We start from the raw sequence: 22449 nt of genomic DNA, 5'->3' as shown, positions 1-22449 counted from the left end.
TTGCATTGGAGTCAATGGGAGGTAATCTATCCCGCACATAAAGCCGTCTAAATAACAATCCAAAAAGTGCCAACGATACTCCATTTACAATTCGTGCCTTGAAAATCGACCAATAATTATTAATATTGTTATTATAAGTGCAATTTTCTAACACACTTGTCGACAGTTTTGCTTGCAGGGAGACAAAGAAAAACACAAAAGTACCTCCCAGGTACAGCTGCTGTCTTAGACAGGTCCTTTCTTTAGTGGCCATCTTACAAGACTCTGATTGACAAATACAATAAATAATAATAATAACAGTCTCAGTCAGATGTTCACGTTGAAGGACAGGATAGGATAGAGCCAGGGGTCTAAAATCTGGCCTGCGGAAAGTCCCAAGTAAAAAAAAAATATATATATATATTTTTTTTTCATTATTAATTTGAAAAATCTGTCCTTTCTAATCCATTTTCTACCCTTTGTTACTCTCGGTGTCTCCTAGCCGCTCAAGCAAATCATATTGTTTAAAAATGCATTTTATATATATATATATATATAAAAGTATGCAATGAACCAGCACTGAAGGAGTGAAAAGGTGGAACTGAATTGAACTAAATGACAATGTGGCACAGGTGTTCTGGTAGGACAAGGAACATAAAGTAAAGGTGTTGCAAAACACAGAGACCAAACAGGAAAAACTATCGAAACAACAGCACCAGGACAAGAATTGATACCAAACTTAAGAAAACTAAGTCCAAACTAACAAATACGATCCTGAGAGTACCCCAATCCTTGTGCATAGTCAGCAAGTGCAGTCTCCAGCTCACATTAACTGAACAGGAATGAATGTATTCACTTTTACAATGGTCGTCTTTCCTATCACGAAACACAGACTTCAGCCAAATTGCATATGGTGACACCAAGCATGGTGATTGATGAACATTTCATTTTTTTGTGACATTTGAGGAACATTATCCTGAACCTCTCATTGCAACATTCATTATGACAAAATGGCATCTCCTCATCAGTTTCATTGCTCTTCTTTCCTCTTGCGTGTTATTCTGCAGGTGTGTACAAGCACCAGGAGGCAAGGCTGACACTGCTGCTGTACCACATGAGAGCGCTGGCCCACAGCTCCTTGAGCAGGATTACTGAGGAGACCTGGTCAATGGATGGATTTGTAAGCAGAACCACACACAGGAATTAAGAGATGCTCACCAGTCTCATTCTAAAAATAACTGGGATCTCACACTATTATAGATCTTACATTGGGGAACGAACACAAAGCAAACCGTATCCCCCCTTTTACAATTGCTCATAGGCCCCGGCAATTCTACATTTCTGCCGGTGGGTGCTTGGTGTGTGTATTAGTGTTGTCCCAATACCAATATTTTGATACCGGTACCAAATATATTTCGGTACTTTAAAGTGGTCATTATTGGCTTTATTTTAACAATAAGTCTTACGGTACATTAAAAATATATTTCTTATTGCAATTTTGTCCTTAAGTAAAATAGTGAACATACAAGACAACTTGTCTTTTAGTAGTAAGTAAATAAACAAAAGTGAAGTGAAGTGAATTATATTTATATAGCGCTTTTCTCTAGTGACTCAAAGCGCTTTACATAGTGAAACCCAATATCTAAGTTACATTTAAACCAGTGTGGGTGGCAAAAGCTCCTAATTTAGCTGCTGATATATGCAGTAACATGTTGTCTGGGAGTGCTTGGGCCCTGAAGCACCCACGGCAGTGGTTCTCAAATCGGGGTACGCGTAACCCTGGGGGTACTTGAAGGTATGCCAAGGGGTATGTGAGATTTTTTTGTAATATTCTAAAAATAGCAACAATTTAAAATCCTTTTCAAAATATATTTATTGAATAATATTTCAACAAAATATGAACGGAAGTTCATAAACTGTAAAAAAAAAAATACAACAATTCTAGATGTCAGTGTTGACATCTAGAATTTTTGTGGACATGTTCCATAAATATTGATGCTCAAGAATTATTTTTTGTGAAGAAATGTATAGAATTAAGTTTATGAATCCAGATGGATCTCTATTACAATCCCCAAAGAGGGCACTTTAAGTTGATGATTACTTCTATGTGTAGAAATCGTTTGTATAATTGAATCACTTGTTAATTTTTCAACAAGTTTTTAGTTATTTTTATATCTTTTTTTCCAAATAGTTCAAGAAAGACCATCACAAATTAGCAATATTTTGCACTGTTATACAATTTAATAAATCAGAAACTGATGACATAGTGCTGTATTTTACTTCATTATCTCTTTTTTTCAACCAAAAATGCTTTGCTCTGATTAGGGGGTACTTGAATTAAAAAAAATGTTCACAGAGGATACATCACTAAAAAAAGGCGCCTCTGCCGGCGCTTACAACCGAAGTGCCCTTGAGCAATTCGCCTAACTGAGCGTTTCACTCCTCTGTCACAAATAGTGCCTGCTGTGTTTACTACTGTCACCAGCAGTCAAATTGTGTGTGATTAATGTACAAAAGTATTAACTACAATATTACATTGCTAATCTTGCTTTTCTTTCTGACAGCAGATTATTTCAGACTATGTGGACTGATTTCTGCTGTTGCCAAACAAGCATTCTCAGGACAAAATCAAATACATCCTCACGGATAAATGTGTTCCATAATCCTACTTAAAGCGCCAGAATGAAGGCTGCATTTGCAGAAAGAATGAACACAAAGAAGCTCATTGTCTATTTTTGCTTGCATATATTTACACTGGCTATGCATCACTAGCATGGCACAATTTGCTAAATCAGTCAGTCGCCAGAGAAGGGAAACAAAATCCTGATGAGCCACACGTGGTGCTTTTTAAACTACTTATCACTTGGTTTGTACTCAGATTCTGCACACTACATTCTATTTATAGCCTACTGTTTAGCCTCTAGCAACAACAAAAAAGTGTCATTTTGAATGCATCATGAAAGGATGCGTTGACTGTTGCACTAAGCACAGGACGTTTAGTGCTTGATGGTTTGTGTGCCGCAGATACAACATCGTCAAGGCTGTCAAGAAAAATCACAATTTAACACGTGGTTGAATCAAAACACACCCTCTTTAGTTCTGCTCTTCTTCTTCCTTTCTGCCAGGTTTCAGCCGAGCCTGAGGGTGAAAGCTACGTACTACAAGGTTTCATACAGGGAAAAGACTATGGACGCTTTGGACTACAGAGACATGGTATGTTTCTCTCCAACTTCTCCATTCCGTTTTGCAGATTTACATAAACATGACACATTTAATTAATTGGATATAATGGTGTAAATACTACTGATGGAATCCCATTTTCTCTTGACGGTCATCAAAATAAATGTGTCATATTCACATTTCCTTATCCTTTATGCCGCTGTAATGCTTACACATCGGAAATATAATGATTGTATTGAAAAGATACACTGACATGTTTTTTTATACTGGAGAAGAAAAAAATTACATACGATTACATAGTGCTAAATTAAATACATCCTAACTAAATAATATACAGTTGTGGTCAAAAGTTTACATACACTTGGAAAGAACATAATGTCATGGCTGTCTTAAGTTTCCAATAATGTCTACAGCTCTTATGTTTTGTAATAGAGGGATTGGAGCACATACTTGGTGGTCACAAAAACATTCATGAAGTTTAAGTCTTTTATGAATTTATTATGGGTCTACTGAAAATGTGACCAAATCTGCTGAATCAAAAGTACCGTATTTTTCGGACTATAAGTCGCAGTTTTTTTCATAGTTTTGCCAGGGGTGCGACTTATACTCAGGAGCGACTTATGTGTGAAATTATTAACACTTTACCGTAAAATATCAAATAATATTATTTAGCTCATTCATGTAAGAGACTAGACGTATAAGATTTCCTGGGATTTAGCGATTAGGAGTGACAGATTGTTTGGTAAACGTATAGCATGTTCTATATGTTATAGTTATTTGAATGACTCTTACCATAATATGTTACGTTAACATACCAGGCATGTTCTCAGTTGGTTATTTATGCCTCATATAACGTACACTTATTCAGCCTGTTGTTCACTATTCTTTATTTATTTAAAATTGCCTTTCAAATGTCTATTTTTGGTGTTGGGTTTTATCAAATAAATTTCCCCCAAAAATGCGACTTATACTCCAGAGCGACTTATATATGTTTTTTTTCCTTCTTTATTATGCATTTTCGGCAGGTGCGACTTATACTCCGGAGTGACTTCTACTCCGAAAAATACGGTATACATACAGCAATGTTAATATTTGGTCACATGTCTCTTGGCAAGTTTCACTGCAATAAGGTTCTTTTGGTTGCCATCCACAAGCTTCTGGCAAGCTTCTGGTTGAATTTTTGACCACTCCTCTTGACAAAATTGGTGCAGTTAAGCTAAATTATTTGCTTTTCTGACATCAACTTGTTTCTTCAGCATTGTCCACACGTTTAAGTCAGGGCTTTGGGAAGGCCATTCTAAAACCTTAATTCTAGCCTGATTTAGCCATTCCTTTACCATTTTCGACATGTGTTTGGGGTACCAAATTTGAAAATGCATTCAGACTTTTCTAATAAATGTGTTTTGAACTTTTAGGTCAGTCTCTCACATGTATATTACTTTTCTCACATTTAGATATGTTTTTACCCTTTGAGGTAGAAATTAAATGATAAATCTAAATTCAAATCCAAATATTAGATGTGAAGTGAATTATATTTATATAGCGCTTTTCTCTAGTGACTCAAAGCACTTTACATAGTGAAGCCCGATAGCTAAGTTGCATTTAAACCAGTGTGGGTGGCACTGGGAGCAGGTGGTTAAAGCGTCTTGCCCAAGTACACAACGGCAGCGACTAGGATGGCGGAAGCGGGGGTTGAACCTGGAACCCTCAAACTGCTGGCACAGCCGCTCTACCAACCGAGCTATACCACTATATCGCTGTGAATGTTAAATACTAATTTAAATGTGGAATATACATTTAAATGTAAATCTTAAGATTTTATTTAGGCTTCAGATTAGACTTAATGGTTATAAGTAAGATTTACAGTATATTAAAAATTTAACATTTATACTAATATTTAGATTGAGATTTAACATTTCAATTTCAAGTTACCATTCATAGTAAACATTTAAAAGTTAGATTTAACATTAAGATTTAATATTTCTATTCAAAATTTAGATTCACCATTTAATTTATACCTATAATGTGAAAAAACAAATTGCTAAATTTGAGACAAACATGTGCCTTTAATATTAAAAAAATATCAGCTCCAAAAGTTTTATGTATTTTTTACAATCAGCACTTAATACACACCTACCTACTAATTGGCGGTTGCCTGCTTGATGGCAAAGCATCTTGTTAATATCCACTCGGGGTGTACAGTGCACAATGATTTAGAGGACAAAGATGGCATAAAAAGCATCCTGATTGGCAACTAGCAAGAGGTGTGTCCTGATTGCCAATAAGGGACAGGTGAGGGACCTAGGGCTCAAACAGTCAATCAATCAATGAAAGTTGACTTGTGTAGCCCTCAATTACAACTTGCTGCAAAAGCGGCAAAGACATCCTCGGCTCAGATCCCACATTAGGGCAAGAATAACTCCAATGGGAACAACGAGTAACCTTGAAAGGGACCGCCCAAGTAGTGGCAAAAATGAGGCAAACGGAATGGGAAAAAAGGGCACTGGACAGAAAACCAAACAAACTGCTACACCCTGGACAAGTCGCCATCTCATCGCAGGGCCAACACAGATAGACAGACAACATTCACATTCGCACACTAGGGCCAATTTAGTGTTGCCAATCAACTTATCCCCAGGTGCATGTCTTTGGAGGTGGGAGGAAGCCGTCCATGCTGTTTTATTCCGATACACATATTTTAGCCAATATTAGACCGATATCTGATATCAGTGTCGGATCCGGACATCCCTCGTCTAGTTGTCTACAAATTGTTTGCATATACAAAACAAGTAAGGCCTAAATAATTTAATCATATCAATTTACATTGTATTTGGTTACATAAGTTTGTTTTTTGAAACGGGTAAAATATTAGAAACCTGTGTTACTTTTTCTACACTGCAGTAAAAAATCATATTATATTAATATTACCACCTCTTTAACAGTATGAATCAAAACTTGAAGGCAGACTTTTGTTGCCATAACTTTCACATCAGATGTCATTAAACTGTGCAGGTTGCTTTTATGAAGTGACTGATGAGTGTATAAAACATCCATTTAATATTCTAATACGTTTTATTGTCAGACCCCCGCCCCACTTTCAGTTGGCTAACAGGACATTATCTTCCTCCATGTCATTGTCCTTCATTTCTTCTTGCTCCTTGTCGCTGTTTTCATCATCTCTTGATTGTCTTCAACATGATTATCACAGTCACGGTGATCATTATCAGTGTGCTCATTACACTCTTCATCTTTATCAGTTTGCTGCTGCGTTCCCCGCTTGCCATCAGCATCAGCATCATCGTCACCACTACTAGATTAGACTTTTTTTTGTTTGTTTTGTTTGTTTCGTCTCCATCATTTTCTTTTTATATTTTTTATATAGTACTTTTCATACACAGGCAGGTGGCAAACACAAAGTTCTGTACGAAACAAACAACAACATATAGATATAAATATGAAGTAAAAATAATAGTAGAAGAACAGTAGAAAACATACACATACGCATTCATACACACACTCGCACACACATACACAGCACTATTGACAATAACAAAGCAAAAACAAAACATGGCATGGCACTGAGGATTTGAGGAAAAACGGCACCTTTCTATTCTGAAGAATAACTAAAAATAACAACGCCATTCATATATATACATATATATATATATATATATATATATATATATATATATATATATATATATATATATATATAAACAAAGCCTGTTTCTATGTGAGTTGAAAACAAATGAAGAGTAAAGAGTTTGGTTGTTTTTTGTTTAGTTTTTTAAATGTATAAAAAGTCATCTGTTTGAAAAGTAAATGTCAAATACTTAATATTTTGGGACCAGGACCTGCTCATATTGAATTAGGTTATACTCTTAAATATTTGTTCAAACACTTGATGATTAAAAAGTGAAATAATATAATTGTCATACATCAGTCAATGTAAAGGTCTTTCAATACACATCCGTTGATCCAACACCAGTGTTGCACAATTGATCCAATTTTAGTCATAATCACGATTTTGGGTGGTACAATTGAATGAGCGTGATCGTCGGTAATAATAATCCTAAAAAGCAGCCTCTGTTGCATATCAAATTAAGCACTCTCACAGCCAAGGCACAGAGAAGCAACAGCAGCTCATCTTAAAAGCCTGGTAAAGCGCCAGCCGCCCACGCCAAAGGCCATTTTGTATGCGCACAGAGCTCCCTGACCACGCCCACCACTTTGTTGGCTGGCGTTTGACTTCTCTGAAGTGCTTGGCGTGCGTTAAAGACCGCACCGCTGTTCTTAAATGGCGACAGGTGTGGACATCATACGTTTGCTCTGCTTGTCTCCTTGAAGTATCGTGCTAAATAGAGTTTTGGAACACTTTTCCGTTGAGGGCAAACACTTGCGAGACATCCTATGCATTGGAAATTATACACCCTCTGCATCTGCGCATGTGTATGTATCCAAAGAACTTGTAAATTGAGCATTAAATAAGCCTCTCGTGTGAGTACGAACGTTATATTCAATAATGCTATATTTTTGTATTTCTTCTTTTATTAGATATGTTTCACACTAAAAATCATATTTTATTTTGACCATATTCTTGCGACCCTATAACACAATGTAGTGATCAGATAAATGGAAGCCGAAGACACCCCTCCAACGCTGAATCGCTGCTTTGCCACCTGCAATGCTATTTCAGGTTTCTGTGATTGGCCGATAAACATTAACGAGCTGCTAGCGGAGAGTATGCTAAGTGTTTGGATCAGAAAAATATATTAACACGACCAAAAAAATACAACAATAAGAAAGATAGGCCAACCCACCAACCACAGTTTAACAAGTCTGTTTACCTTTAGAAGTAAGGGTTCCCGTTTCATCTCTCCATCAGTTAGGGGAGGTGTACCCAAATATTTTGCCCCCAAGGGCCAAAGTGAAAATGTGCCAATGGACTGCGGGCTAATGACAACAATCTGATGTAGGAGTGTCAGGATAAAACATTTTCACTTCCAAAACGTTATCGATGTTGTAGTTCTGAGTATTGGCCGATAGCGATATTGATCTGATACAACATCAGCTGGAATCATACATACTTGTATTATTTTGTAGTGTGAAATGTTAGAAAAGGTTTTGATTTTATTAGGAACTGTCTAGAATGGGGGCTTCACGGTGGAAGAAGGGTTAGTGCGTCTGCCTCACAATACGGAGGTCCTATAGTCCTGGGTTCAATCCCAGGCTCGGGATCTTTCTGTGTGGAGTTTGCATGTTCTCCCCGTGACTGCGTGGTTTCCCTCCGGGTACTCCGGCTTTCTCCCACCTCCAAAGACATGCACCCGGGGATAGGTTGATTGGCAACACTAAATTGGCCCTAGTGTGTGAATGTGAGTGTGAATGTTGTCTGTCTATCTGTGTTGGCCCTGCGATGAGATGGCGACTTGTCCAGGGTGTACTCCGCTTTCCGCCCGATTGTACCCCGCGACCCCAAAAGGGAATGTGCGGTAGGAAATGGATGGACGGATGTCTAGAATGGACTTGTGCTCCCTTTGAGTTAGAGTGGAGTTAGATAATAGTTTTTTTGGCGACACCTGTTGGTCAAAATAATTACTTATGTTCAGCGCATTACACAGTAAGTTTAATGATGCAGACTTTTTTGTTACTGGATGTTTTCTAATATGACTTTACTATAAAAGAAGGAAATGCCAACGTTGTGTGCTTATTGACTGACATTTACTGTAGATGTTAACTGGCTGTCAATCTTTGCACAAGTAAACACCCTGCAAAACTGCTTGTTTCGGGCATTTTACATGTAAAATCATATCATTCCATATTGTTTTTTATGCTGATCACATGCTGATATCCTATATCAATAATGAATCAAACAAACCCTAATTTTAAGTGCGAAACACAAATAACCTAAATGTAAATAATGAAGTTCCCATCCTTTGACAGGCCTAACAAAATGACTCATTGGGCCAAAATTGGCCCACGTTCCCACTTTGGGCAACCCTCAGTTAGGGGGTCCCTGGTCTGGAAAACATTGTAGTCATCTAAGGCAGTGGTCCCCAACCTTTTTTGCACCACGGACCGGTTTAAAGTAGGCATTATTTTCTGGGACTAGCTTTTCACTTGTACCAGATAAACAGGTCTAGGGACGGCGTGGCGCGGTTGAGAGAGTGGCCGTGCCAGCAACCCGAGGGTTCCTGGTTCAATCCCCACCTTTAACCAACCTCGTAACGTCCGTTGTGTCCTTGAGCAAGACACTTCACCCTTGCTCCTGATGGGTCGTGGTTAGCGCCTTGCATGGCAGCTCCCGCCATCAGTGTGTGAATGTGTGTGTGAGTGGGTGAATGTGGAAATAATGTCAAAGCGCTTTGAGTACCTTGAAAGTAGAAAAGCGCTTTACAAGTATAACCCATTTTCCATTTAAACACAGCAAAAATAAGTGCATTGTATCATGTCACAGAGTTATAAGAAATATAACAATTGGTAACTTCCTATGAGGAGTTTTATTGTACATCTATAAACAAGCTTATTAGTGTGTCTAGTGGGACAGGAGAAAGTTAAGTCGGGAAAAATGCAGTCCTTTATAAATAATTTAATGTTTCTCTGCGGCCCGGTAGCAAATGCGTCAGGGACCGGCACCAAACACCGGTCCGGAGACCGGTGTTTGGATACCACTGATCTAAAGGGTGTTTACAAGCAGAAAAACACCAGATATGAACCAGGACAGAGAGCATCGCCTTGGGAACTTAACCCAAATGGGAAATCAAAGAGGACCCTCCTTCCTGCTATGAGGGGTACAATGTCTATATTTGTCAATGGAAGAAAGAGGAAGGGCCATGATGCGCCGAGTTTTTCTCACCTCTAAAGGAGGCAGCCTTGCAGCATCCTTATCTTCCTTCACCTTGCAAAAGACAAACAACAAAATAATTGCATCTTTTTTTGACGTAACCCATAACACTTTACAAGTCACGTACTGTACAAGTACTGTAAGCTAATTGTTCCCGGTGTGCTATACGAGTGTTAAGATAGGGTTTTTTATATATATATATATATATGTATATATATATATACATATATATATATATATATATATGTACATATCGCAATTCTTAGTGTGCAGTAGGTCTTGTTCATCGCATTTTTTTAATTACATTTTACTTCTGTTATTGTATAAAAACCATGCACTGCAACCATATAATTTCCCCATGATAGGATAAATAAACATATCTGTCTGTCTGTCTGTTTATCTGTCATCACGTTGAGGTGGTCATACTGATGAGGTCGGTGTCTTAACTACAGCGGTACCTCAACTTTTGAGTAATGTGAGTAACGTTTTAAGTTGCGAGTGTAATTAGATTTTTGAGCTCTACCTGCCACTAGTTGAAGTAGTAAAGTAGTTCAAACCACCGTAACTGACAAATTTACTGTAAAATTAAAGAAACGGACGACCGAATCGTGTAGGTAACCTGGCGTGTCAGCCCGGTCGCAGTACCATTAGTCAGCATCCGCAGCATGCAGCCACAAACGTCCAAACAACGGACATCTATCCATGAAAATGTTGACAAGTTATATAAATGCTGTGTTTAATGTGTTTCAGTTCATTCTGTCCGGTTCTGACTCAACAAACTGTACGATTGAGCATTACCTTTCTTAAACAAACATAACGCGGTCCGGTACGGTCCGTCACTCAAAGACATCTGTGTGCTACATAACCAAGGATTTCCTTGTTCCTATCGTTACACGACAAAGAAGCAGCCCGTTGGAGACACCTTCAAAAGTCCGATCCAAAAGAGAAATCCTAAACAATATTCCATTATTTCATAAAACTAATGTAGTTTGTAATACAACAAAGCTATTAAATTTGACACGATTACAGCCCCCAAGTTCAGTTCCAAACTTGGGAGATAAACATTTTTCCTGCAAATTCCTAAAAACACTTGCGTCCTCCTGTTTCGTAGAGGAAGCTGGACTACTGTAAACACATTGGCAGATCCTTGCACAGACATTTTAACATCCTAAAGCCCAGCATCCACTTACAGTTTGCATAACAGCTATCTCTTTTCTTCAGAAATTTGTAGCATATAAGATGAATTGACCTAAAACAAATGTCCACTGCGCAATTGCTGGTTTTCAAAATAAGACTAATAGTGAAGGGAAAAGTACTGCCCCCCTGGTCCTTAGCTTTCAGGAAATGTGGCCTCTACACAATTTAGTTGAATATCCCTTTAGTAGAATAAAACAATATATGTATTTACTTATTTTTCATTGATTTATTTCGAACACAACCAACCTAAATTACTCTCATCTACTTAACTCAAACAAAATAGCATTAACCTACTCTCACCATCAATGAGTTATAATAATCTGACTCTTTATCAACAATACAACACTTAAAGGCCTACTGAAATTAAATGTTCTTATTTAAACGGGGATAGCAGGTCCATTCTATGTGTCATACTTGATCATTTCGCGATATTGCCATATTTTTGCTTAAAGGATTTATTAGAGAACATCCACGATAAAGTTCGCAACTTTTGGTCGCTAACAGAAAAGCCCTGCCTTTACCGGAAGTCGCAGACGATGACGTCACCCGTTGATGGTTCCTCACATTGTTTTTAATGTGAGGATGAGCTATTCGTACCGAGAAAACGACAATTTCCCCATTAATTTGAGCGAGGATGAAAGATTTGTGTTTGAGGATATTGATAGCGACGGACTAGAAAAAAAAAAAACGCGATTGCATTGGGACAGATTCAGATGTTTTTAGACACATTTAGTAGGATAATTCTGTGAAATCCCTTATCTTTCTATTGTGTTGCTGGTGTTTTAGTGAGTTTAATAATACCTGATTGTCGGAGGTGTGTCTCAGGGAAGTCGACGACAGCTTTATGGACGGCGCAAGCTCAGCTGATCTCCGGTAAGAAGCGACTTTCTACCACAATTTTCTCACCGAAACCTGCTGGTTGACATTCGGTCGGGATCCATGTTCGCTTGACCGCTGTGATCCATAGTAAAGTTTCACCTCCAGGAATTTTAGACAAGGAATCACCATGTGTTTGTGTGGCTAAAGGCTAAAGCTTCCCAACTCCATCTTTCTACTTTGACTTCTCCAATATTAATTGAAAAAATTGCAAAAGATTCAGCCACACAGATCTCCAAAATACTGTGCAATTATGCCGTTAAAGCAGACGACTTTTAGCTGTGTGTGTGTGCAGCACTAATATTTCCTAATAGTCCCTGACGTCACGCGTACACGTCATCATTACGCGACGTTTTCAAGAAGAAACTCCCGGGAAATTTAAAATTGCAATTTAGTAAACTAAAAAGGCCGTGTTGGCGTGTGTTGCAATGTTAATATTTCATCATTGATGTATAAACTATCAGACTGCGTGGTGGGTAGTCGTGGGTTTCAGTAGGCCTTTAAGAACATTATATAACAACATTTAGTACATAACTGGATGATTCATGTCATATATAATTAATCCATGAATACTCACAATAATAAAGCAACTCATCATTTCATCAAATGTGGTTAATATGAATACATTACACCATAAAATATATTTTATGTTTACGCCTTGTAATAGCTATCATAATTTCAACAGATTACCAAGAAAATGTAGTTCTTAACTAAAAGTAAGGGCTTCACGGTGGCAGAGGGGTTAGTAGTGTGTCTGCCTCACAATACGAAGGTCCTGCAGTCCTGGGTTCAAATCCAGGCTCGGGATCTTTCTGTGTGGAGTTTGCATGTTCTCCCCGTGAATGCGTGGGTTCCCTCCGGGTACTCCGGCTTCCTCCCACTTCCAAAGACATGCACCTGGGGATAGGTTGATTGGCAACACTAAATTGGCCCTAGTGTGTGAATGTGAGTGTGAATGTTGTCTGTCTATCTGTGTTGGCCCTGTGATGAGGTGGCGACTTGTCCAGGGTGTACCCCGCCTTCCGCCCGATTGTAGCTGAGATAGGCGCCAGCGCCCCCCGCGACCCCAAAAGGGAATAAGCGGTGGGAAATGGATGGATGGATGGATAACTAAAAGTTACATTTTTAAAGGCATGAGTCAAATTAATGTCAATGGGCGGGGCTTATTTAAGATACAAGTGTAAGTGTTTCGGCTGGTAAATGGAGGTATTACTGTTTTGGCCCTAATTCTTCTTCATTGCATGCAATGTACAATGTGACGTCTAAGGTTAAAGTTTTTTTTGTTTTTCTTGTTTCCAGGTTTGAGTGTGAGAGAGAACATTACACTCACTGACCCCGAAACCAACACCTCCACCAACAGCAGCTCAGTTGCTGTTGCAATCCTCGTGCCTTTCTTCGCCCTCATCTTGGCCGGACTCGGTGTTTACCTCTACAAGCAAAGGTACCTCGTCCATCCAGCTCTCTCCCCAACTGACTTTAGCTGTTTTTTTTCCTGTCTTAAGAACCTGATTTACTAAGATTCAAATACCGTGCGCTAAACAGCATGTGCCGTCTATAAAAGAGCGTGTACTGTTAGTGGGCGTGTTGCGGGCAATTTACTAAGACTGCGTGTGCAATTGAAAAGTGGTACAGACCGCCTTATTTAAATGAAGATTTTGCGTGTGTGATACGGGACATCACCATGGAGACACTCATTTACGGCACATGCATGTGAAGTGAATTTTATTTATATAGCGCTTTTTTTCTAGACTGGTACTTTTCAGAAGCGGTATAGCACCGAATATGTTTACCGTACAACCCTACTTTGCACACGTTTAGTAGATCAGTGTGCTATCAAGTTTGCACATGTTTTAGTAAATGCAAACCTTAAGTAAATCAGGCCTTAAGTCTTTAGATTCGAGAGGTCGGGTGTAAAGTGCGATTTCTGGCCATTCGAGCCACATTCGAGAGCAGTCAAGCTTTGAACTGCAATTTGTCGCGCAAAATGTACAAACCCCGTTTGCATATGATTTGGGAAGTTGTGTTACATGTAAATATAAACGGAATACAATGATTTGCAAATCCTTTACAACCCATATTCAATTGAATGCTACAAAGACAACATATTTTTTTTGTGTGCAAATAATCATTAACTTTAGAATTTGATGCCAGCAACATGTAACAAAGAAGTTAGGAAAGGTGGCAATAAATACTGATATAGTTGAGGAATGCTCATCAAACACTTGTTTAGAACATCCCACAGGTGTGCAGGCTAATTGGAAACAGGTGGGTGCCATGATTGGGTGTAAAATCAGCTTCCATGAAATGCTAAGTAATTCACAAACAAGGATGGGGCGAGGGTCACCAATTTGTAAGCAAATTGTCGAAAAGTTTTAGAACAACATTTCTCAACGAGCTATTGCAAGGAATTTAGGGATTTTACCATCTACGGTCTGTAAAAATCATTAAAAGGTTCAGACAATCTGGAGAAATCACTCCACATAAGCGATGATATTACGGACCGTTGTTCCCTCAGGCGATACTGCATCAAAAACAGACATCAGTGTGTAAAGGATATCACCACATGGGCTCAGGAACACTTCATAGAACCACTGTCAGTAACTACAGTTTGTCGCTACATCTGTAAGTGCAAGTTAAAACTCTGCTATGCAAAGCAAAACCCATTCATCAACAACAGCAAGGGACGCCGTTGGCTTCGCTGGGCCCGAGCTCATCTAAGATGAACTGATGCAAAGTGGAAAAGTGTTCTGTTGTCTGACGAGTCCACATTTCAAACTATATTTGGAAACTGTGGACGTGGTGTCCTCCGGAACAAAGAAGAAAATAACCATCCGGATTGTTATAGGCTCAAAGTTCAAAAGCCAGCATCTGTGATGGTATGGGGGTGTATTAGCGCCCAAGGCATGGGTAACTTACACATCTGTGACGGCACCATTAATGCTGAATGGTCCATACAGGTTTTGGAGCAACATATGTTGTCATCCAAGCAACGTTAGCATGGACACCCCTGCTTATTTCAGCAAGACAATTCTAAGCCACGTGTTACAACAGCATGGTTTCGTAGTAAAAGAGTGTGGGTACTTTCCTGGCCCGCCTGCAGTCCAGACATGTCTCCCATCGAAAATGTGTGGAGCATTATGAAGCGTAAAATACGACAGCGGAGACCCCGGACCGTTGAACGACTGAAACTCTACATAAAGCAAGAATGGGAAAGAATTCCACGTTCAAAACTTCAACAATTAGTTTCCTCAGTTCCCAAACGTTTATTGAGTGTTGTTAAAAGAAAAGGTAATGTAACACAGTGGTGAACATGCCCTTTCCCAAATACTTTGGCACCTGTTGCAGCCAGAAATTGTAATTTAATTATTATTTGCAAAAAAATATATAAAGTTTATGAGTTTGAACATCAAAATATCTTGTCTTTGTAGTGCATTCAACTGAATATGGGTTGAAAAGGATTTGCAAATCATTGTATTCTGTTTATATTTACATCAAACACAATTTCCCAACTCATATGGAAACGGGGTTCGTAGTATATGAGGAGTTGCATCATGATATTTTCCACTTATTAGGTTAGCAGTCCAAAGTATACTTGCTTGCCTGCTTATTTCCGACAGTAATTACCAGCCGGCACCTACTGCAGCTGCCCACTGCAAGCTAATGGAAACATGTTTATTGGTCGGCTCGGAGGAAGGATAATTGGGACGTTGTGTTTCGACTCATTTGCAACCTCCTTTTCATCCGCAGGAAAACAGATAAAGCGCAGTACACAGGGTGTTCTGTGCACGAGAACAACAACGGACAGGCCACGTTTGAGAACCCAATGTACAACACCAACACAAAAGCTGCCGAGGGGAAAGTCGTCCGTTTTGACCCCAATCTCAACACCATCTGCACCATGGTTTGACCCCCGCAAGGGCAACGAGGAACAGACTGATTCCCTTTGTTTACCTATCATGAATATATATTGACATGTTTATACTTTTGCCGAAGAAATACGGGGAGAGAAAGCACACTTTCGACAAAACTGAGGGCCTTTTTGCCATTTGCAGTGTAAACACACAAGATGGAAAGGAGAAGAGGAAGAAGTGGCGCCTCATCCTCCTGTAAGTAGGAGATGAAGGAAGGAGAGGCTCGCTGCACTCTGTGAGTGTTCATCTAATCTTTATGCTCTTAAGGGTATTTATGTCAGAAAGGCCAAATGAGAAAATGTTTTATTTTCACCTTGACGTCAGAAGCCTTTTTTGTGTGTGTTTGTGTCATCATCCCCCTATCCCCTCCCCCTCCCGTCCCCACCCCCGATGAAGATGCTGTATCTTCTTGTAGTGAGGAGCTCCATGCAATCTTTACTGTAGTTTCCAAGTTATGGCACACAAAAAAAACACTTCTTCTTTGGAAACACTCAAGTCGTTTCAAAGTATATGGCCAATTGCACCTCTTTAATTGGTTGGTGCCTCCTACTGACAAATTATACGGCCCGGGATGTAATTACTGAAGTGCAGTACAATTTGTCCAGTTCCAATGGGGAAGCTTTTATTTTTACTGTGCTGTGTTCCTTCATGAGAGCTATGGTTGGCATTAAGTTTTACTATCGAGTTGTGTTGCTGCTACTTTGTTTGTCCTGCTTTATATGTAATAGTTCATATTGACAACAGTCCCCTGACACTGTTCCTATGGAGTGCATTGGTCACATCCTAACAGATCCTAACTCATTTATCTTTATTATTTTTTTATTTCGTTTTTGTGTCCAGAATCATCCCATTCGAAGTAAACGAAGCCCCTCCTGAGTATGCATACGTCAGCCATCCGTCCCATAATTATCGCAACGGTTTATTGTCATGTTTGAGCTTGTGTGCAGTAGCGATGCAACGATTATAGATTTTGACTGTACGATTACAGTCTGACTAAAAATGATCAGTCAATCTCACAACAAAAAAGTATACATTTCCTTTTTTTTTCTTTACTGTTATTGAAAATACAGTAGGAAGGGGATTCATATGGCCCCCATTCATAGTGGTTTACCTGACACATGAAACGTGAAAAATGGGGGCAGGGGGGTGCACACCACTTTAACCACCAGATGGCAGTAGAGTGTTGATTATCTTAAAATGTGTTCAGTGGCAATTCTATGTAGAGTGCTGCTTTTCGTTGTTTTCAGCAGACTGCTTTGCACAATGAGTGACCTCCCCATTTTCCTTTCCCCCGAAATCCAACAGGGAATGAGGCCATATGAATCCCTACTCTACTGTAACAATAATCCAATAATAACCTGATAATAGGACAAAATTATGAATAAATATAGTAAATCAATTAGATAATATTGGAATTAATAATGTGAGTCTACTAAACTCTAAAAACTGTTATTGTCATTAACTGTCATCCAAGTTAAGGTAATAATTGGTCATCTATTTTTTTAATAACTGGAATGCATATAACTAGTGCTGTTATTATTTTTTTTTTTACAAGATCCTGATGTGTTAAAGCAGTGCTTCTCAAATATTTTCTGTTTTGCCCCCTCTAAGAAGAAGAAAATACCCCCCGGCCCCCACTCTTCATTGTGACTATAGTTTAATTTGTCTATAAAATTGTTATAAGTAAAACTCTGCATAACATGGTAAGCTTATTAACCTTAAAGGAAACAACACTATGGTCTTTTCCCGTCTCCCACCGTGCAACATACGCTTCATCATATTCTGGTACGACAAAAAAAGCATGCTACCCCGGCATTGCACCCTACAACCCCTGGGGGGTCCGCCCCACTATTTGAGAAGGATTGTGTTAGAGGAAGAAGCAGTCTCTAACATGAAATGGCCGCTGAATGAAGCTTCTTGACTGGAGTACCTGTTGCTGTTAGTTTACACCAGGGGTCACCAACATGGTGCCCGCGGGCACCAGGTAGCCCGTAAGGACCAGATGAGTAGCCCGCTGGCCTGTTCTAAAAATAGCTCAAATAGCAGCACTTACCAGTAAGCTGCCTCTATTTTTTTAATTTTATTTATTTACTAGCAAGCTGGTCTCGCTTTGCTCGACATTTTTAATTCTAAGAGAGGCAAAACTCAAATAGAATTGGAAAATCCAAGAAAATATATTAAAGACTTGGTCTTCACTTGTTTGAATAAATTCATTTATTTTTTTTCTTTTACTTCTTATAATTTTCAGAAAGACAATTTTAGAGAAAAAATACAACCTTAAAAATTATTCTAGGATTTTTAAACACATATACCTTTTTTACCTTTCAAATTCCTTCCTCTTCTTTCCTGACAATTAAAATCAATGTTCAAGTTTTTTTTTTATTGTAAAGAATAATAAATACATTTTAATTTGATTCTTCATTTTAGCTTCTGTTTTTTCGACAAATAATATTTGTGAAATATTTCTTCAAACTTATTATGATTAAAATTCAAAAAAATTATTCTGACAAATCTAGAAAATCTGTAGAATCAAACTTAAATCTTATTTCAAAGTCTTTTGAATTTATTTTCAAATTTTTGTTGTGGAAAATCTAGAAGAAATAATGATTTGTCTTTGTTAGAAATATAGCTTGGTCCAATTTGTTATATATTCTAACAAAGTGCAGATGGGATTTTAACCTATTTAAAACATGTCATCAAAATTCTAAAATTAACCTTAATCAGGAAAAATGACAATTATGATGTTCCATAAATTCTTCTCTTAATTTTTTTCGATTGAATTTTGAATTTTAAAGAGTTGAAATTGAAGATAAAGTGTTTGAAAATTTCATTTTATTTTTTTTCCTGTTTTCTCCTCTTTTAAACCGTTCAATTAAGTTTTTTAATCATTTATTCTCTTCTGTAGAGGAAAAAAATGTACGACGGAATGACAGACAGAAATACCCATTTTTTTATATATGTTTATATATAGATTTATTTATTAAAGGTAAATTGAGCAAATTTGCTATTTTGGGCAATTTATTTAAGTGTGTATCAATCTGATAGCCCTTCGCATTAATCAGTACCCAAGAAGTAGCTCTTGGTTTCAAAAAGGTTGGTGACCCCTGGTTTACACTGAAGTGACCCCTTTATATTAAACATAATTATTCGCGAAGTAACTTGCCACTTCCATAACATAACTCACTTATGTCTTAGCTTTACATTGGCAGGTGACGCTGGACCATATGGAACGTATTAGACGCAACTTTAAATGGATGAGCCAACATCTTCATTGACTCCCTGGTCATTTTTTAAATACTACAAATCTTCCCACACTGCCAACTCTGCTTTTTTTGGGGTTGGGAAAAGTTTGCTGCTTTGTCCTGCTGCCATTTTTGAGCTAATGTAGCACACTTACGTGTCTCTTGAATGGTGCGTATAAGCATGTGCGTGTAACTTTGTTTTCGTTCCGTTTACGTTGTGCCGAAAAAAAAGTACCAGCACGAAGTCAGTTTATAGCGAGTGAGGAGGACTGAAACATACGGCGTAGTGGAGCCCTTGCGTTTAAATAACGTTTTTAATCACGGTTAATAGTAAAACGGTAATCATTGCATCCCTTGTGTGCAGCAATGAGGACCAGGTTTTACGGTTTAGTCCTGGGTCCAAGGGGCAAAGATACGGAGGTGTCAAAGGAGTAAAAGCTTTTGCTCTTGTTCTTCTTACTTCAGACTTCCTCTAAGAAGCAACTCCTGCATCCTTAGCGTGGTGTGGAAGTTATGAGCCCCATAAAGTGAGCGCTGTTTGTTTTTTAGGGGCAAGCTGTGCCTTATGGTGCACGCTACGCAGCCACATCGTATTAAGTCTCTCTCGCACTAACCTACCGATTGGTCACTTATGGCTATGGCAGGAAGTGTCTCTTCCAACTTGTTATGGACCTCCAACTCCCACCAAAATGACTTACTGACGTCTGCAAACAACACACACAAAGTGCTGCAGTTCTATTACTAATAACACTAAAAACACAAAGCTAACGTGCAGGCTGTTTTTTTCTTCTTTTAAAAATCTTTATACAGTAGTATCTCAACTTACGAGCATAATCGATTTTGTGTCGAAGTTCCTGTGTCAAAATACTTGTATCTCAAATCAAAGTCCCTTATTTGAAATGAATTAAAAACAATTTAATAGGTGTTTGGCCCCCGTGAAACAGCAACATTTTAACATATAACTCGGCTTTTAAAAGGAAAAACAAATGTTTACATTAAAATATACTTCATACAACAACACAATAGAATGTAGGGTAGCACTTTAGTATGGGGAACATATTGTAAGTAACAAAGACAAAAATTTGAGTTATTTGGACACTAGGGGAACATATTGTAAGTAACAAAGACTTAATTTAGAGTTATTTGGACACTAGGGGAACATATTGTATGTAACAAAGACTTAATTTTGAGTTATTTGGCTAAGGTTAGGGTTAGGGTTAGTATACTGGTTGTATAATAAGGCCATGCAGAATAAGGCATTAATAAGTACTTAATAATGACTAATTAAGAGCCAATATGTCACTAATTTGCATGTTAATAAGCAAGTAATTAATGCTGAATATGTTTCCCATACTAAAGTGTTACCGAATGTAGTACTAACAACTACAGTAGTTTTATAAAGTAATGGTATATTAATGTACAGTATTATTTAACTTGGAGAGTGAACTTCTACAGTATCCAACTGTTTTTCTGCCAAGCACACCATCGGTAGCTTTTCCATACTTTCATGGATAAATGTCCGTGTTTAGATATTATTTTAACATTATTTGGTGCAGACTAGCAACGCTACACTCAAATTGCTTCAAGTTGGCAACATGCTCAGTCATGTTTTAATGATTTCTTTTTTTCAATTCAATTCACTTGTTTTTTTTAGCACTGTTCTGCACACCCACGGTATTGCTTCCCACGGTTGGAAAAACAAGGTTATTAAGCTAATGCTAGCAAGTAAAACCGGGGTTACAGTAATATTTGCTACGCCGACTAATGGCAAAGGTGCTTTAACTCAAATGTTTGCTTAACAATTAGCCAACAGACAGCTCTAACCTTAAAATACTCTTACATTCTCCTGGGTTGAGTTGCCACTGTTTTTAACTGGTTTTAAAAGTTAAAAATAATAAAATGGCCTTGGCATTTTTCACCTTTTCGGGCCGCAACCCTGAGTGGAAAAGGCTGCTTTACAGCAACCCGTTCCTGGCACACTTCTGTAATTTATCTTTCTTTTCTTTTGCCCTCCTGTTTAGTTTCATGTAAATTTCCCATATTGAAAAATGAATGAAAAAATGCAGGGACGGTATGCATGCTTGATTGGGGACAAAGGGGCAGCTCATTGGCAGTTGGGTCTCTCCTCCCCCTACACCAGGGGTGTCAAACGTAAGGCACGCGGGACCCGATTAGGCCCGCGAAAAGGTTTTATCCAGTCATCGGGATGAGTGGGCTAAGTATAAAAATGAGCCGAAATTTCTGAATGAAAGAAACCGCTGTTCTAAATGTGTCCACTAGATGTTGCAATAGCAATTCTTTGTATCTTTGTATATGATGCTACATATCTCCCGTCCAAAGGCAAAACATATTAACTCACTTCTAGCTGATTTTGAGAAAACAAAGGAAAACCAATCTATCTTGATGCTGTCTTACAAAGATCTACAAAGTCATCAAACATATAGATGTTTTCTTGAGCTTTCATTTTCTTGCCTATTGAGTCATGGATTGAATCTGCTCTCATGAACGTGTGCCCTTTCTCCAGATATTTTATCACAATCTCGGGTGGGCCCCATTCTGCGTTTGCACATTGGGCAAGAGCCGTGTACAGCGTCCAGTTTTTATTTTGACCTCCAGTTATCTGCCCAAAAGAGTATGCAAGGGGAAGAATCAAGAACAATACATTTAATGAAGGTGCTTGCAACGTCCTGGGCCAATCTTCCAAATATCCCCTCGTGCCATAATATCACATAATCAGGTTGACCGTCGGCCCCCATTCGTGCAAATGTCTCATTAAAGACAATAAGGCGACTGACAAAGAAGCTCCGATTGGTCCCTTGAGTTACTAGGATTTTGTGTTGTATCTACGCGGTTATGTGGTAGTTGCTGGGTCCTGCCATGCGCGTAACAGCTTACTTACGGAACAAATTAATATATCGCATACACTAATGTAAAGCATATCACTTAGGAACTCCAAAATTATTATCAGCTCAGTTTTGACCAAAATTGAGTTACTGGGTTTTGCCTTTGGACGGGAGATATGTAAAAAATATAAACCACATGATGTTAGTGCACCAGTCGAGGAAAATGAGCAAACTACATAAATAACATCCTGTAATTTGATTTTGATATATTTTTTATCTTGATGGATTGAAAATCTACACCAATGAGTTGATTGATGAACATTATCACATAACTTATTCAGAAAGTTTAAATAAGGACAAATAAAGATAGAATGCTA

General features: G+C 38.3%; 1 protein-coding gene across 2 annotated transcripts in view; it reads left to right on the top strand.

Moving 5' to 3' along the window:
* Positions 1–18345, top strand: part of LOC133562239 (CUB and sushi domain-containing protein 3-like) — a 673567-nt gene extending 655222 nt beyond the window's left edge. For both annotated transcript variants that reach the window (XM_061916244.1, XM_061916243.1), the window contains exons 67-70: positions 1047–1159; positions 3105–3192; positions 13376–13517; positions 15824–18345. In XM_061916244.1, coding sequence (XP_061772228.1) covers positions 1047–1159; positions 3105–3192; positions 13376–13517; positions 15824–15983 — 503 coding nt within the window. In that variant the 3' untranslated portion in view covers positions 15984–18345. The remainder of the gene's footprint in view (positions 1–1046; positions 1160–3104; positions 3193–13375; positions 13518–15823) is intronic.
* The last annotated feature ends 4104 nt before the right edge of the window (positions 18346–22449 follow it).

This window comes from Nerophis ophidion, linkage group LG11, assembly GCF_033978795.1.
Source record: "Nerophis ophidion isolate RoL-2023_Sa linkage group LG11, RoL_Noph_v1.0, whole genome shotgun sequence".
Taxonomy (NCBI): Eukaryota; Metazoa; Chordata; class Actinopteri; order Syngnathiformes; family Syngnathidae; genus Nerophis; species Nerophis ophidion.
The sequence above is the reverse complement of the archived record's forward strand: the minus strand, read 5'-3'. Positions and strand labels throughout refer to the sequence as shown.